Source organism: Leptinotarsa decemlineata, unplaced genomic scaffold, assembly GCF_025532065.1.
Source record: "Leptinotarsa decemlineata unplaced genomic scaffold, Ldec_3_MD MMD2_P_RNA_scaffold_9, whole genome shotgun sequence".
NCBI classification, from domain to species: Eukaryota; Metazoa; Arthropoda; class Insecta; order Coleoptera; family Chrysomelidae; genus Leptinotarsa; species Leptinotarsa decemlineata.
The window spans coordinates 22901-42276 of NW_027412536.1; the positions used below are offsets into that span (position 1 = coordinate 22901).

At 31.8% G+C, this 19376-nt stretch overlaps 1 protein-coding gene across 6 annotated transcripts in view; it reads right to left on the reverse strand.

Moving 5' to 3' along the window:
• Positions 1-19376, reverse strand: part of Rbp6 (RNA-binding protein 6) — a 1483108-nt gene that overhangs the window by 22768 nt on the left and 1440964 nt on the right. For all 6 annotated transcript variants that reach the window (XM_074170375.1, XM_074170376.1, XM_074170377.1 and 3 more), the window contains 3 exons: positions 18966-19050; positions 8035-8067; positions 2517-2600 (listed from right to left, as the gene is read on the reverse strand). In XM_074170375.1, coding sequence (XP_074026476.1) covers positions 2517-2600; positions 8035-8067; positions 18966-19050 — 202 coding nt within the window. The remainder of the gene's footprint in view (positions 1-2516; positions 2601-8034; positions 8068-18965; positions 19051-19376) is intronic.

The window sequence follows — 19376 nt, forward strand, 5'->3', positions numbered from 1 at the left end:
AGCGACGTATCAAAATTTTGATAACTTAAATTCATTGAAGATAATAATGGAATGTTTGTGCCAAACTCAAAGTGTTGTAGCATTTGTTTGTGTCATCCATATGCAAACGGAATGGCTTCAACTAATAGCTGATAAATCCGGAACTAAAATTCAAGACTAAAATACATTACTGGGAATGGTTTAGGGATCCACTATCGTACACAACGTTACCTTTTACCTAACCTAACAGTTTTACTCGTTACCTTTTTATTGACCTAAACTAAACTAGACCTAGCGCATATTATCATGTTCTATCTAGAGTAATATTAGTTCAAGCTATCATGGAAAAAAGACATTTTTCCAGCCCTCTTCACGTAACAAAAGTAAATTTTGAGGTTTTTGAATTGGATATTTATTATCATAGCGAAAAATTGAGACGACTAGTAATTTTTTCGATATTATAGCATTTTTAATAAGATTCATGAATTGAGAATTTGCCTCCATTATTCACCTACCTGTTTTAATTATTCTGAAGTAGTCTAGAAAACTAGAAGCGCTCCTCCATTTCGAAAACAAAATATTATTTTGGATAATTAGTTTTCAAAAAAGTTTTGATACATTTCTAACATTCACTCGATACATTAAAGAATTATTGTCTATCAGAAAAATTGCAATTCAAATAATAGTTTTAATCATTTCTTTCAAAGAATTTCAAACTTCATGTGATTTAGTTCAATAGAGATCTGTAATTCAGTGACAATGTAGTTACATTAACTTGAAAGCTTGTTTTTATATATTTCGTTACCTATTCAAATGTGAAATTATTTTTCGAAGATTAAATGGAACCGGAAATGGAAGATTAAATGGATCATGGACATCAAAACTCACTCATATAAATTACTGTAAGATTTTCACTGTGACAGTTTTACAAAACTACGACACGTGTTTCGCTATAGAATGGCAGGTATTCCTACTCAAGTAAGTTATTGCATAACGACACGCGGTTTTGTAAACCTTTTCCAAAATATTACACAATTTTTCAAATAATCCTCTCAGAGATCAACCCCTAAATAAAATATATAACCCTTTTCAAATTCACATAAATGAAATGACACTTTTCAAAATTCTTGCAAATGACAGAAAAATGCCTATTTGTAACCAGTCACGAAGAATAAAATTTCACAATATGTTCATTCATTTCGTCACGAATTATGCAGCGAAATTATTCATTAGGTTATTTATTTATTGTTTTATTGAAGTCAAATAATGATAAATACTAATATGAAAGGATGTATGAAGTTTCCAGCACCTTTTCTCGATGACGTCAATCTAGCAAGTGGTACGATGAATATAGTAGATACTAGGAAAAAAAGTCAATTTGATTATCATCTAATTTCAAGAACATTTTCAATCTCTCCTAGAAGTATTTTTTCATAACGATATAAAAAACTTTTGATGATAGAAAGTATCTTCCTACTGATTATTCGTTAACACTTTCGTGGAAGATTTTGTTATTCAGGAAATGAATGTCCATAAATAATTATTTTCAACATGAGAAAATATACAGTGCCCGCCAAGAAGTCTACACCATTTTTATCATAGATATATAAGTATTCACTACGAAGTAACAGTACAAAGTAGTTAGGCATTCTAAATTTGAGGGTGTAACACTTTACGTTTTCTTATGCTCCTATATAAATATATTAACTTATTTGAATTCACTGTATAGTTGTTGATTTTCTTGAAACAAAGTAAACACAACAAACAACAGGGGCGTATAAAGAGAAAGCAAAGCAAGAAAATACCCCCAAGAGAATAAACTTGAAAAAAACCCCATGAATACCCCATGAATTATTTATATTGTTTGAACAATATGTATTGTATTCATAGACAAAATTCAGTTATGCATGTATTAATATAAAAAACAGTACATCAGATGTTCACGTAATAACTATACAAATGTTACAAAAGATATTTCTGATTGCAATAATAACGGAGGAAATTAAGCGCCTGAGGAAAATGGTAGAAATATACGTTATACTTGAATCTTTATTCAATTTGTATTTGATTACTTTTTTCTAGAAAAATTATAAAAATGATCTAACAGTACTATATTTCAATCCCTTTTCAGAACTTATCTGCCGAATCAAAACTGACTTTTTTTTGTTAATAATCTTCCACAATCTGAAAAGTATCATTCGACTGTATATAATAATGGATGCCTATCATTTAAAATTAGGATATTCCGATTCACAGATATCTGAAGACGGGCTAGAAAAATTTCACAAAAAATCCTGCCTATGCCTAACTGAGAAAAAGATATCTGTGTTTGCCAGTGTGTTATTCTCTGTCTAGGAAATTCATCGGCCTCGATGAAATTACTATCCGATGTTGCCCGATTCGCGGTGTTGCCAACGTTCACAGGGGCATGGCATGCAGACTAGCCGCTGCAGCGTTACCGTACACTCCCAGATGATGGTCCAGAGGGTATGACAACAGCTGCAGCGGGTGGTGGTGTAGACTGGTCAAAGCATTACCTGTTGGATACGGCAGTCCGAAACTAGGGTAGCCTGAGTAACCTCGACCGGCCGCGTAAGCGGCGTAAGCCGCAGCGGGAAAACCTGAAAAACAAATGAATGCGATAAACTGACTGGATATGGCGTATATGGCGGATATGATGATAAAGATAGAGATCCAAGTCCCTGTTGAATTACTTGAAGTGAAGAATGAGTTTTTGTCTTATGCTTCCAGTTATAGAAGGTGTTAGTGGAAATATTTTTGGAAAAGTAATAGATTTCTCTGCGACTTTGCTGAAATTACTTTTTTATATCAAAAACCTTTGGCTAGAAAAGGTTCCAGTTGTATTTAATATTTACACTCCACCTCTTGGGTTATTGTGAAACTCATTTTTCACTTCACGATTATAAAAATCAATCATTTTTCAGATATATCATATGACCAACCCAGGTATGTGCTTGCGATGTAATAAGTTGGTAGAAATTGGCGAAAATAGTGATATCAGAACTTTAGGCATTTAGCAGAATTTTAGGTATTGCAGAACTTTAGGTATGGGGGAGCTTTAGGCAACTTGAATCAGTTACCAGTTTTGTTCTTTCAAGTTGTACCTTCTTATTGATATGATCATTGTAACAACCTCCGTAGGTTATCCTATTTATTTATACAGGTTATCAACAATACATACATCATATAATGCCATTCATAAAGTTACCAGAAATTCTGGAGTACGAAGAAAAATAATTTTGCTAGAAGTAAGAGAATGAATGAGGAGAAATGAGACAGGTGTTGACAATTGTTACTCATATTCAGAATTTTCTGATTGATTCGACCGTTACTTGATGGAGATCCATAGTAATTTCAAAAACTACACCTGACGATTTGATCTCCACAAACTTCATTTGAAAAATATATATCACAATATGTTCCGCTAAAACATTAGCTTTTTCAAGTGATTTATACTTCAAGTTGTCCTAAACATTAATATTTATATGCTATAGGTAACTATAATTGAGACTACCTCCAAAAAATTACCTGAACTTAACGTACCTGTTCAATTATGATCACCTGAAGCATATTACCTCACATCTACATCAATAATAATTTTTTCTCGGTTTTTAAGAAAACATGTTCAATAATGGTGATCTATTCAAATGTTGTTGGTCATGCATTAGAATGTTTGAATTTTTAAGTTTATTAATTCCCATTGCTTCCAAATGATTCAGTTTCAAACCTTTATTTTCTATGAGCAAAATTTCGAACTCTTCGTTGAAGATATGATTTTCTTGTAGAAGATGATTTGAATATGTTGAATTTGTTTTCTTATTTACATAGCTCGTATGATGTTCCTCGATTCGATTCCTAAATGTCCTGCCAGTTTAACCAATATAAACCTTAGGGCACGTTCCACACTTCAATTTATATACTCCTGATTTCTCGAATTTGGATGTTTTGTCTTTATTATTTTTAACTAACTTTCCCAACGTATCACTTATTCTATATGCAGTTTTAATATCTCTTTTCCTCAAAAATGAAGCCACTTTTTCCGTTGGTTGTCCAAAATACGTTAAAGCTCTATAATTTTTATTATCTACCTTATCGATAGGAAAAACGTCTCGAATCGGTCTTGCGTAGACTATCTTGGCAAGTATTTTGTTTATTGATTCGGCTTTAAAACCCATTGTTAACCGCAATTTTCTTGATGATATTAAGTTCTTCATCGAAATTATCTATTGAAAGAGGAACATTGACTAATATGTGAATCATGCTATTATAAGCTGCTACTTTGTGTTGATAAGGTTGTGTAGAATTGTAATGTATAGTAATATCCGTATAGGACGGTTTGTGATAAATTGAAAAATCATGTTTGTTGTTCATTCTACTAATTTTTAGGTCCAAGAAATTGATTGCGTTGTCTGCTTCTATTTCAATAGTGAATTTTATGTTTTCATGAATTTTATTAATTGTATCTAATTGCCTCTCAGTACCTGTAAAACATACCAAAAAGTCATCCACATATCTATGCCAGTAGAAGAAATTTATAATCAAAGAATGTTTAAAGATCGACTTCTCTAGATTATCCATGAAAATTTCTGCAAGTAAGGGACTTAATGGATTTCCCATAATTAAACCTTTTGAACATCCAACTGAAAACATCGAATAGAAGCCAGGCAGCGCAAGATGGCATAAAAACGGGAAAAATGAAATTGACGAAAGAATTGCGAAAACTGGAATATAGCAAGAGGGACAACACAAATATATATCTTGAGGTAATACACACGGAATTACTTCATAGGTGTCATAATATAGAATTCGATATTTCAAATTTTAAGGTAAGAGAACAAGTAAATCAAATCATTCATAAAAAGTACTGCACTCAAAAAAAAAACTAAATTCACTAATAGAAAAGAAAACATCTCTACCTATTAGAAAGAAATTCACGAATCATAAATTTTATGACAGGTTCATAAATTTATCGAAGTTTCAGTTCACAGACACGGAGAATGTGTTGATAGAAAAAGGTTCCAAATATAATATTGGAAATGAAAATAGCACTAACAACTTTGAAATTTTGGGGATCGAAACAGAAATGGCATTAGGAGGGGCATTGAATAGCATTAATAACAAACATCAGGCGTCACATATCATAAATCAGAATTTTTGAAAGAAGGTAGTTTTACGAATGAATTGAAACTTGTAAATCAATACGCAGTAAAATTAACGAAAATGATGTTATATTGACTAGAGCAGATGAAGGCAATACTGTGGTTGCCATTGACCGAATTGACTATATGTCAACAAAACCCTTGATTTCTTGAATTTAGTAAATTTTGAAATGCTGAAACGTGATCCAACTAATTCTTTCCAAAGACAAGTGAAATATTTTTTGAAAAATTCAAACATACCTTTTACTAAAAGGGAAAAGTTCAAATTAACATTGATGAACCCCCAAATGCCAAATTATATTCACTCATAAAACTGCACAAACAGAGTTCTCCAATTAGACCAGTGGTTTCCTTTGTCACTACACCATCAGTTAAATTATCAAAAAGGCTAATCAATATCATCTTGAACCATTGTATTTTCCAACCAAAATTCATATGACTTAATCAATAAAATAGAGAAGATACCTCTACCAGACAACGCAAAATTACTATCTTTGATGTGCAGAATCTATTTTCCAGCATACCTCCTGGTGATACTATTACTTCAGTAATAGAATTATTAGATAAAAATAGAGTTAATTCAATCATAAAACGAGAAATAATTGACCTTCTGTCGTTATGTCTCAAACAAAATTATTTTCAATTTAACAACACTATTTATTACTCCTCAAAAGATTTAATTATGGGAAATCCATAAGACGAGATGTTTTTCCTATTGATAAGGTATATTGGACAACCAACGGAAAAAGTGGCTTCATTTTTGAGGAAACGAGATATTAAAATTGCATATAGAACAAGTAATACGTTGGGAAAGTTAGTTAAAAATGATAAAGACAAAACATCCAAATTCGAGAAATCAGGAGTATATATATTGAAGTGTGGAACGTGCCCTGAGGTGTATATTGTTCAAACCGGCAGAACATTCAGGAATCGAATCCAGGAACATCATACGAGCTATGTAAATGAGAAAACAAATTCAACATATTCAAATCATCTTCTAGAAGAAAATCATATCTTCAACGAAGAGTTCGAAATTTTGCACATAGAAAATAAAGGTTTGAAACTGGATCATTTGAAATCAATGGACATTAATAAACTTAAAAATTCAAACATTCTAATGAATAACCAACTAGATTTGAATAGATCACCATTAATGAACTTGTTTTCTTAAAAACCGAGAAAGAATCATTATTGATGTGGATGTGAGGTAATATGCTTCAGGTGATCATAATTGAACAGGTACGTTAGTTCAGGTAATTTTTTGGAGGTAGTCTCAATCATGGTTACCAGTAGTATACAAATATTGATGTTTAGAACAACTTGAAGTATAAATCACTTAAAAAGCTAATGTTTTAGCGAAACATGTTGTGATATATATTTTTCAAATAAAGTTTGTGGAGATCAAATCGTCACGTGTAGTTTTTGGAATTCATATTCAAAAGTTTCGGTATTATTCACAATGTACTACTTTCACTTTATTGATATATATTAATATATAATATTCTTATAATTATGCCCATGATTATGAATTGAATGATACTCTTGCCATTTTTATATTCTCACAATATAATTGCTATTTTAAGTGCCAAATAATTATTCAACCAGTTTGAATCGTAATGAATGTTTCAAAAATTCCATTTTCATAAGCCCTGGAGATTTCTCTCACTATTGAAGTCAGTACATATTGATAATTTTTTTAAATGAAAACATTTTGTCAGTCATATACTGGAAAAGTAGCAGAAGCTAAATTATAATGTTTGAAAGTGGGATATCAAGATGTTATAGAAAAGATGGCTTTGAGGAATGCAATGTTAATTTCCTCCCGAGACTAAAAAATTATGTGAAACAAATAATGAGAAGAGGAACCATATGAATTTTCTACTCTCTTAGTAAATCTGTGTATGGTTAGTTTGACGGAGATTTGTCAAGGCATTCATACTATTTGTAGTAGAAAATAGTTTAAGTGATAAACGTTCGCAGACGATCGACAACTGCTAAATAATCGATTTGTTGAGCCCAATTAGATTTGAGTGCACAAGGTAAAATTATCAACCAAAGTTCCATCATTCGATCAATGATTGTAATTATCTTATATCTCTACTTATGTGTCTTCTATATTAAGATTTGGAAGACTTATAAGTGAAGGTTACAATATGGTGTACAATATGGATTCGAAGAAGTGCAATACTTCTTTGAAACTGATAATATACGTAACATTGCTACAAAACTTTATAGAATGTGTGTACTGATCGATGCGATGGTAAAAACGTACAAAATGCTTCAGAACTATCAAAAACATATTTTAATAATAGCCTACGCCATATATTTTCCAATATTGCACATGTCGAAAGTGATAATACAAGTTTTTCATAGGAAAATGAGTTTTGAATCTAGCCCAGAATATCTACTATTCTCGTGAATCAAGACTAACGATGGGAAAAATAAATAATGAAGTTGATTCTTTTTTGGGTTATTATATATTGGTTGATTAGATTCGTTAATATATGATATTTGTGACATATGTTCATGTTATTAGAATAAATTTAGTGCCATAATGATATAAATATGTCAACATTGGTGTTAATCTATTGAGAATACTTTCCTAACATCAGAACAAAATTACGGTCTCTCGACGAGCGTTTCGCTAGCCGAGTCATAATGATCTCCGCAGGAGATTGATAGATTAATTTTACGTCAGAGGTTTCAAGTACGCACTATCAAATTGGCGTTACTCTCAGCTTTCGATAAAGATGAGTGAAACATGATTTTACTGTAATAAGCAATTTTCAGTATGAAGTTGGAAGAACAGTTCCAATAAGAATATTGAAAGCAATTTCTGTCATCAGAATTTATAAATATTACAATAACCACTTACCGTCTGGTAGAGCTCCCAGAGACCACATAAAATCTAAAAAACGAAAAGATTATTAGTGAACAATTCAATTTTCGTGCGGAAACGAATAGAGACAACAAAAATCTATCATTTTCTAGAAAACGAAATGTTAGCATTCATGAAATTTCAGCTAGGTACGTGTCTAAGCTACTAATAATTAAATAATCGCGCTGTAGCTAGTGACTAAGGAATTTGATGAAATTAGCACACACTTTTTATTACTCTTTCAACAACTGCGTTAAACATTCGACTAAACTACCATTTCTAAGTCTACAGATATCGGAACTCTTTTTGAAATATTTTTAAAGTCACAATAATTGAATTAACGAAAAAAAGAAGAGAGGTTGAAATGAGTTGAAAGTATATCCACAGGTTTTTCAAAGTCCAATTTTGAAGTCACATTGAATCTGGAAAAGAATTAAATTTTATACTCATCGTCTCAATATTTCACTGAGATTTTCCTCTGAATTTCTCTGGGCGATAAATATACTGCTCTGCATATGGAACTATACAACTAAATTTGAACTAACTACATATATTTCCAATATAATCTATTATATTCACCCTTGCATAAAGTCTTCATTGAATTCATGAATTTATATAATATTTACTATGAATTCAATTAGATGAAAATTCAAAGTTGGCTAACACTAAGAAGTTTGACTAATCTAAGATACACAGTTTCATTAATCCCTAATCTAAATAGTCAGATACAATCCCACAGTCCCTCAATTTTTTTCTGACAAAATTGAGACATCATTATAGTTTCGACCATTAATTAAGTAAATGAAACTAGAAGTAAATGTGAGAATGTGAACCCATCCACATGTGAGTCCATAGAATTGTGGTACTGTGGTACGAACTGAGAAAAAATTTCAATGAACGGTGGCATTTATCATAGCGAGTTTTTTTAACGTGCTATAAAAAATGAACCACACGTATTCATATATTATTATTATCTAGGTTCTATACAAATGATCAGATCGCACCTTCACGAGGCTACATAGTGTAAAGGATACCAGGACGACATCTCACGAAGGACCAACAAGGAAGAAAACGGCCAGGACCTGAAAAGGATAACTACTGCCCCGACTTGCGTGAATTTTTTGGTTAATTTTCTAAATAAAAACGAATATCCTAACTATCCAGATGAATTCACAAAACACTGTTGTTATTGAAAACAAAAATCCGAACAGAAATGCTTTAGGAAAACAATTTGAGATCGCCAAAACATTTTTATTCAGATTTCATACAATTAGCTTGACACTCGATGAAATTTCATGAGCTACGAAGATATCTAGGATAGACGAAACATTCTTTGATGTCTACTTCCTTATATATTTCTACTACAAAGAAATCTAAATTTATTCAATTTCACAAAACTGTCCAAGTAATTGGTAGAAATAATGACATAACAGGCTACTAGAGTTCTCTTTTTGATTACTTTCTAAAATGTGTACGTTTATACGAATTTATTCTCGAAAAATATATATTCAACCATATGGATAATCTAAATCTAGTTAGTTGTCATGTTTTTCATATCTATTAGTTGGTGGCAAAGAATAACAACATTAACTATTTTTGAAGTGGTGAAATAAACACTTTATAATATTTTTCCTAAAATAATGTTTACTAAATTGATATAAAAATGATGGAAAAGTGATTGGATTTCACCGGATTTCGATATGTTATTTTCAGTCACAATATAACAATTATCTGTATTACACCATATACTATTCGTTAATAATTGAAACTCTTGTAAACAAAAATCATCTATGACTACATAAATCAACTAAACTGTCAACTTGCAGTCTTGAATTTTGTACTGATCCAGGAGAAGTTAGGCCGTTTTATAGAATATTTCGACAGAGCGGCTTCCTGAAGCAATCCCATTAAGAATAATTTACGAGGGTGTGTGAAGATATATATTTGCTGACGAGAATCCTGATATAGGCATAAATAACCTTTTTATAAAGGGCGTAAGATACGTGTTAAAATTTTCCAACTGCACAGTCAAGGCTCTCTAGGGTTATTTATAGAAGTATTAGAAAAAGTACGAATGAAAGAAAATTTACCTATAGATAAGCGACAAGTGAGAAAGACATTAGTTCGGTTTTAAAATGAATCTCAAAGGATGAAAAAAAAATTAGGGATTTTTTATATTGAATGAGATATCATTTTTTTCGTTATGGAATATATATTATTACGAATAATTCTTTCAGTTGCAGCTTCAGAGAGATGAGCATATAAACATTCTCTGGTTTTCATTTTTTCAATATGTCAGTTACATTTGAAATAAAACTGAAATAATGATACACCAAAAATATTTCAAGTGAATTGCAAGCCATACTTCCATTTTTTGAATAATTTATTCAATCGATATATTTAGGAAATTTATGGCTGTTTTTAGGCTTGATGACCTGCGTTTATTTCAGTGTTTGCAAACTATTGTTTAATATGAGTGATGTGCATTTCACTAATCAGCGAAATGTACGATGATTTTTTTCCAGAGATATATCGTTCTTTCTCAAGTAGATTTTAATGTATGTGATTGAATTTGTCTATTCTTGTTGAAAACCCATAATGTATTCGAGTAACACTTCATTGTGAGATATTGCGGTTTTGTAAACTGTCCAGTGAAAATCTCACCAGAAAGTGTTCCTTGAATTTTTGATGGGCAACTTCGGAGTCCGTTGGTACCGATAATCAGTTCTACTCAACTTTCCGATTTTTTATTTTTTACTTATGATGTACTGTTTGGAACCTTTGGTGTGTAATGAATATTACTGGAGTTTTTTCCCAACACCAAATCGTTATTTTTACACCTCGACACGTGCAGAGCCTTTTGGAAAGTCCAAAAGACAAAGTCGAGAATTCGGAAAAGTCTAGAATTTACGAAATTGAATGTAAGGACTGCCATGCAAAATATTATGGACAGAAAAAAGATCTATTAAAGTGAGATATAAGGAACACATAGCACATTTAAAATATGGAAGACCTGAAAAATCAGCAGTCACCCATCATATTTTGCAACAAAACCATTCCATAGACTTTAGTTCTTTAAGATTAGTTAGACAAGTTAACAACAACAGGCAACTAGATGCCTATGAGAGTGTAGAAATAAGTAAACATAATAATATTATGAATAACGATAACGGACCAATACCAAATAGCATACTATATAGCTTGTTGAAATAATATTGTTGGGTTTACTGATTACCACAAAAAGACACATTGTAAATATATTTAGATAGGCAATATTGTGAAACTAATTTTATATAGCTGAAAATTGTTCTATAAATAGCTGTAACATTTAAACATACATAAGGACATATTGTAAAATAATAGAAAGGTCAATTGTAAAATTAATGTAGGGTGGTACACTTGTACGGGTGGTATTACTGATTACCTACCTGTATGATGTACCTGAATAGCATAAGTAACTTTAGTTTTGAGTAGTTTCTAGTTTTATCTTCCTCTTGGAGATGATCACTTGGTGATCGAAACACGTGTCGAGATGTAAAAATAACGATTTGGTGTTGGGAAAAAACTCCAGTAATATTTTTTATTTTTTGTTGAAATTGTTTTTGAAATTTCATAACTTTTCTGTTTAACCATGTTGATTATTGAATCTGCTTTAAAAAAGTTTTTATAAGATAAATTCATTTAAACTGTGCATTCATTTGCAGTAACTGGATGAATTTTTTACGTTGCACCCAAAAAATAATAATTTTATTTGTATATTTTATTTTTTATTGTTGAATTTGTGGCACCAGTTGATTATCCAGATGCACCCGGAATTTTTTGTCTGTGCGTTGCTAAAACTTGTAATCAATCAGGAACGTATAGATATTCATCTATACACATATCATATCATGCCCATGAAAACATTTGATATTGGGATTTCCTCATATTTTTTCCCTCAACCAATACGGCATTATTTTTGCTCTTCGTCATAAGTCATATCCGTTTATAGGATTCTATCAATTAAACTTCTCATTGACCTTTTGATGCACTGTTTGGAACCTTTGGTGTAGTAATGAATATTATTATGGAGTTTTTTCCCAACACCAAACCGTTATTTTAACACCTCGACACGTGTTTCGATCACCAAAACAGGTTGATCTTTCTCTTGAAGATGATCACTTGGTGATCGAAACTATCGAGGTGTTGAAATGAAGGTTTGGTGTTGCAAGAAAACTCCAGTAATATTCATTACTACACACAAGTGATGAAAAATTAATTCGAAAGTTTCCTTCCTTCAATAAGACTAAGAATGATTATCTAATCATTCTCCCTAGACAATTTACTTCGTTAAAATCTATCATTCATTAATTTTTTTTCACCTGCTTTTACAGGTCTCCATCATAATATAATCATAATACACATCATAATAAAATGTGGATAACTTCTGAATGAAGCAAGAATGTGTTCAACTTCTAGCAAGAGTTTTTAGATTTTGAATTGAAGGGGTTATATTATTAGGAGTGATTAACTTTTGGGACAGTAATCAATTTGAAAATGAGTAACTCTATACATGGATGTGTAGATCATGCAAAGAAGTAACTTTCAGACACAAACTGAAAGAAAGTCCTCCTGAAACAGCTACTTCCATATAAACACTGAATTACACGAAAGAAAAAAATTCTTTCGAAACAAATACTTCTATATGAACACCGAATTATACAGAAGAGATACTTTTCCATACTCAGTTTCATTTAAAGTAGAACTCACATGAGTTCTACTTTAAATGAATGGTAACAAATTGCACTTACATGAAACACTGTCATCCTCACTGGTATACATCGATGTTTCACCTTGAGACACTTACCCTAAGGCTCTTCAGAACCAAATTGGATAACATTATAGGAAATACACAAAATAAATAAAAAAAAATACAAAATATATTTTGTTTTCATAGTTCTAATCAATTTTTGAACCATCAAATTATTCAGCATAGTATTTATTATTATAATACTTAACTTATTTTATTGAAAGTTACCGACATTTTTAGTATGATGATGGAGAAAAAAAATCCAAAAAATCATTCCTGTAAAATATTACCACTGAATTGATGTCCACTGAAGTAATTACAAAAATTCAATTAGAAGATTAAACTGTTCATATGAAAATTTTCCGATGCAAAATCGTACAAATGTTGTCTCACAAATGAATTACCATAGTTATCTTCAAAATTATATTCATGGAATTGGAAAAACCTTTATTTAAATATGCACAAAAATTGAAATTTCATGTCATGTGAGTTCTGATACTATAGTAAGTATTGATTTCGATTAATATGTTATTACTGTGAATGGATGGGAACTTTTTGAAATCACAAATTTGTAAAAATGGATTATTAAAGGGGAAGAATAATTTTGCACGCCATCAAGTTTTAGCAAACATAGCGAGTTTCCAAAGTAGGGCTGTAATCAATTGAGATTTGTAACAACGAAAGATTCACTAGAAAGGTCTCGTCCAGTTATCTAGCTGACAATAGTCAGGGTAAAATTTAATCTCTAAAAGAGAAAAATCAGTTTCCGTCGCATGGATAGCTAACCATCCGTGTTGACAAATTGTTGGCAAACACTATATTCCAAGAATATTGTATTTGATTTTATGAGCGATGGATACTCTTCTATGAAATGATCGCTGTTAATGTACTTCGAGAACTTTGGATGCGATAAATCATAATTACACAGTAATGTCAAGAAAGGAATAAATAACTTTTCATTCTCATATAACACAAAGGAATTATCTATCGATATTTTCAAAAATTTAATACTTGATTAAAATCCGTATCAAAACCCACTAATATATTGAAATTTTCACGGAATATTTCCAAAACGTGGATACGTATTTCACTATATGTATAACTTCCTCAAGCAGTGATAATGAAGTCACATCTGAATTAAAACATTTTATACTCTAGAAATAATAGACATATCTACGATCCAATCAGATAATAAATGATATGTTGATCACAAGAAAATCCTGAGTTCAATAATGATTTCAAATCTCCTAATTTCCAGGAGAAAAAGTTTGTGACCAAATCTTTTGGAGAGTGTAAATTAAAGAATTCAAAAATTTACAATATCTAATGAATGAACAAATTAAATATTACTGGAGTTTTTTCCCAACACCAAACCGTTATTTTAACACCTCGACACGTGTTTCGATCACCAAGTGATCATCTTCAAAAGGAAGATTAAACTAAATATACTTACAACGGTATCCTTATCTATACTTCTTCTGGGTAATTGCGTCTTGAGTGTCTTAAATTAATTTCAAAATATTGCCGTATCTACTAGTCTTAAATTATTTGTTTGAAAGTGATTGACAATGTTTCGTGGTGCATTTCATCAGTTCGAACTTGTATTGTCTAATATGATATGAATTGATTTGAAATCCCTGAAAAAATTTGTAAAAATTAAAAAAGGTTACCTGAAAAATAACAATTATACTAGGCGAAAAAACTAAAATAGAAATGAAATAAAATACAAGCAACAACCAAACAATGAAAAAATTCCGATTCCACAATCGGAACGTCGCGTGGTGTAATTTGGTTGAAATCTTATAATTTTTACTTTTCAATTTTCATCTCTTGTTAATAGTTCAATTTTTTGATTTTTTGGTTGTTGCTTGTATTTCATTTCATTATAATTTCAGTTTTTTCGATTGATATAATTGTTATTTTTCAGCTAATTTATTTTAATTTTTACAAATTCTTTCAAGAATTCCAAATCAATCCATATCATATTAGACAATGGAAGTCCGAACTGATGAAATGCAGTCTTAAATTGATTTTACAATGTGTCCTTATGTAATAGTCAGGTAAATCTAATAATCAAAATATTATTTCAACAAGCTACAAAGTATACTATTAGGTATTGGTCCATCATTGTTATTCATAATATTATTATGTTTACTTATTTCTACACCCTCATAGGCAAATGCCTGTTTTTGTTAACTTGCCTAACTACTCTTAATGAACTGAAGTCTATGGAATGGCTTTGTTGCAAAATATGATGGGCGACTGTTGAATTTTTGGTCTTCCATATTCAAGGTTTGTTAAGTGTTCCTTATATCTTATTTCAATACATCTTTTTGTCTGTCCTTAATATTTTGCATCGCAGTTCTTACATTTAATTTCGTAAATTCCAGCCTTTTCAAATTCTCGACTTTGTCTTTTGGATTTCCCGAAGTTCCCTTAACCTGGCCGTCACAATGTACTTGTACGGAACTGAATCTGTATCGTAAGTACTCAACAAAAATTAGGCTAATACAAGCAGATATTTGGTTTCTAAAGTGCTGTAAAAGATATTAACTTTTTCCAAAATTTGTTTACGTAAATATTTCTATTGAATCTTCAGTCGCTGATAAAGTCTAGAAATTCGTCAAAGAAAAATGGCTTGAATAAGAAATCGATCATCTGTACACTAACCGTAGTGTCTTAGAATAAGATAGCGATAGTCTATATAAGACTATATAAGATATATAAGACTATTTAGATAGACTAAAATGATAACGCACAATAGAATGACTGTCAGAAAGGAATGTTTCAGATGATTGAATCAAAATATATCAGGAAAATGTGTACGTTGAATAAGAAACTCAAAATCCTTGTATCTAAGAATAAACCAAAAAAAGCCACTCCGAAAGTCATAAATATTGTCAAAAATCATTAATCACAATCGTTTGATAAGGAACAAAGGTTTCTTTCGAAAAAGTCCTTGAGGGTATCGTTGCTAATGTCAAAAGTTCGATTCAATATATGCATGCTTCCTCGAAGGGACTAGTTCGGAAGAAAGTCTGGAAACAAATTTTCAGGAACATGATAACAGATAAACAGAAACATTTAATAAATGAAGATGAAAACCAAAAGAAACTTATCAAGCGAAAGCGAAAGATAAAGAAGTTTCTTATTCGAAAGCCGACAAAGGTAACAAAGTAGTAATTATGGATAAATCGAAATACTACAAAAGGGTCAATACTCTCATCACTAACAGACTGTATGCGAAATTGTCCAGGAACCCGTTAGCAAAGATGATTGTCGAAGCAAAAGACGCCCTCCAGAAATGAGACAACATACTTACCCCTCAACTGAAACAGAACAAGTTTCCAACCCAAGGGTGTCAAAACTATATTGCCTCCCAAAAATCCAAAAACCGGGAAAATCAATGCGCCCCATCATGTTAGCCATTGAATCTCTTACCAATCAAATATCAAAATGGCTCACTAAGAAATTTGAAGGCTTGCCTATTGCGGAACCTTTGATAAGACCTGCGTATATTTATTATGCCTAAAGCATTGTCGAAATAGTCTCAACAAATACTGAAAGTAAGTTGATAGTGATTAAGGATAATAGCAATAAAACATATCAACAGTACCAAAAAATTTGTAAGTTCGAAATAGTGCACATGTTGGCAACGCCGTAACTTGTCATCTTGTGACGTCATTCTCTTCTTAACGTGAACAAAAAACTCCTTAGAGTGCATTAAACATACAAAAAACATCGTTCTGCAAGAAGGTGATATTTTGGTTTCTTTTAATGTTACTTCCTTGTTTCCTAGCGTCCGTTTCCAGGTAGAAGGTTGCTTTTATGAACAACAAGAGGAAACGGCTATGAGTAAACCTTTGTCCCCCTACCTGTTCATGAGTAGATTCGAAATGGAAACCAAAGAAAACTCGAAGTATTTTCCTAGGATATGGCTAAGGTAAGTGGATGATGTTTCCGCGATATTCGATACCAAAAATTCGAATATTGAGGACTTTATTTCCTTTCGAAGTAAGAGATTTCCATCAATAAAATTCACGTATGAGTTAGATAGTAAAGGAAAACTTCCATTTCTTGACGTTTTGCTAATGAGAAGTCAATATGGAGGGCTAGAACACGATGTATTTAGAAAGGAAACAAGCACGTATAGGTATATTACTGACAGTTCACATCACCCTGGACAGCAAAAACGTGCTAGGCTGAATTTTCTAGTACGTCTTTTGACTTTTCTTCTCACACATGAGAGATTCACAAAAAAAAAGGTACAATACGGGAAATAGCAGCCAGTAACGGTTTTCCGAGGGTTATTGTAGATGATATAATAGGGAAGAGAAATTTTAGATAAAGAATGAACGAAATCTCGACTTTTAAAACGACGAAAACCGAAATAAGCATATTTCAGTTCCATATCACCAATACACGAAGAACTTTCGAAATATTTTCAAGGAACTAGGTATGAAGGTGGTTTTTAAAACGAGTCATACACTACAGAGCCTTTTAGGATATCCAAAAGACAAAGTCGAGAATTGGGAAAAGGCTGGAATTTACGAAATTAAATGTAAGGACTGCGATGCAAAATATTATGGACAGACAAAATGATCTATTAAAGTGAGATATAAGAAATACTCAGCACACCTAAAATATGAAAGACCAGAAGAATCAGCAGTCGCCCATCATATTTTGCAACAAAATCATTCCATAGACTTTAGTTCATTGAGATTAGTTAGACAAGTTAACAACAACAGGCATCTAGATGCCTATGAGAGTGTAGAAATAAGTAAACATAATAACATTATGAATGACGATGGTGGACCAATACCTAATACTATATTATATAGCTTGTTAAAATAATATTTTAATTATTAGATTTACCTGACTATTACATAAGGACACATTGTAAAATCAATTTAAGGCTAGTAGATAAGACAATATTGTGAAATTAATTTAAGACACAGGTACCTAGAAGAGGTATCCATGATATGAATAATGATAACATTGTAAATATATTTAGTTTGATCTTCCTCTTGAAGATGATCACTTGGTGATCAAAGCTCTTGTCGAGTCAAAATAAAGATTTGGTGTTGGGAGAAAACTCCAGTAATATTCATTACTACACCGAAGTTTCCAAACAGTGCATCACAAGTAATGAAAAATTGATTCGAAAAAGTTTCCTTCCTTCAATAAGTTCTTACCAGATAATCATTCTTAGTCTCCCTAGACAATTTAATCCGTTGAAATCTATCATTTTTTCATTTATTTTCACCTGCTTTCACTAGTAAGTTAAGCATTATATCCGCAGGTAGTTGATTTCAGTACACAATTTAATATCTGTTGGAAATACCTGATGTTTAAAAAATCTAAAATGTTGAGACGTTATAGTTAAGAAGAAATTATTTCAGCTCTGTTTGGAGAAGCTATTGTGAACCTTTCACAGTGAAAATTACAGTGTACTCAAGCAAGTTGCGATAATTTCAATTTCACCACTCATTTGTTTACTTTTACCAAACTGTAACGCATTTTGCTATAAATTCAATTACTTCCATATGTATGTCGTTCATAGATGTCGAAAGTAAAACTTCTTGATATATTTTTGTGTCATGAAGCCTTCTGGAAGATTTTATCAAATGAAAACTAGTATTCTCAAAGGAATGTGAAATAATAATTCCCCCTGTATGTGTTAACATGAATCATCGCATATAAGTATGCATACTCTACTCTATTCTACGACTTAAGAAATCTATGTAGATTTCCAAAACTCCTAGTTGGTCAACAAGAAGCACAGAAAAAAACATTTACAACCCCAATCCTGTTGGCAGCGTATTCGTATAAACAGTAGGAAAGTCTGCCAACCCTTGTAGCCCTAACAGATCGCTCATGGAATAAGCCAGTGCCGGGGTGGCTCTGGCCGCTGCCAGGGGTCTGAGGGCGCCAGGGGCTGCGAATACTCTTTTGCAGCCCGTCACGTCGTACAAGGAGTAATGTAGAGGACCCGGCGCGACCGCGATAGCCGCCACCGGAATGGAATGTCCGGTGGTGGCGGCCATCGGTAACGGATAAGGCGCGTAACGTAGAGCGGAGGTCGAGGACGCGTTAGAGGTGGCTGTTACAGGGCCGGGGTTCAGCATTAGCAACTCACCATAGGCTCCCCGGCCGGCTGCCCTTGTTTTGGCCAGGTTCGCAGGCAGCATCACTTCCTTTGGTTGGGCTTTTTTACATTCGACCTGCAAAAAAATAAAAATTTCATTGAAAGTTTCTCAGCGGATGCTCTCAACACAAATGGGAACAATGAGCTATAATGAAGTTTGGATCACCGTTAATACTATATATCCACACACACGTGTGAGAGCCGTGAAGATGAAAGCACGACCAGCTATAGGCTATAGAAAGCGCTCGCATATAATAAATAGGAGTTATAAAACTTCAGTTCCTTTTTGTGACATATATTAATATATATATATATATATATATATATATATATATATATATATATATATATATATATATATATATATATACATTATTTATAATAACTGAATTTATCATAAAT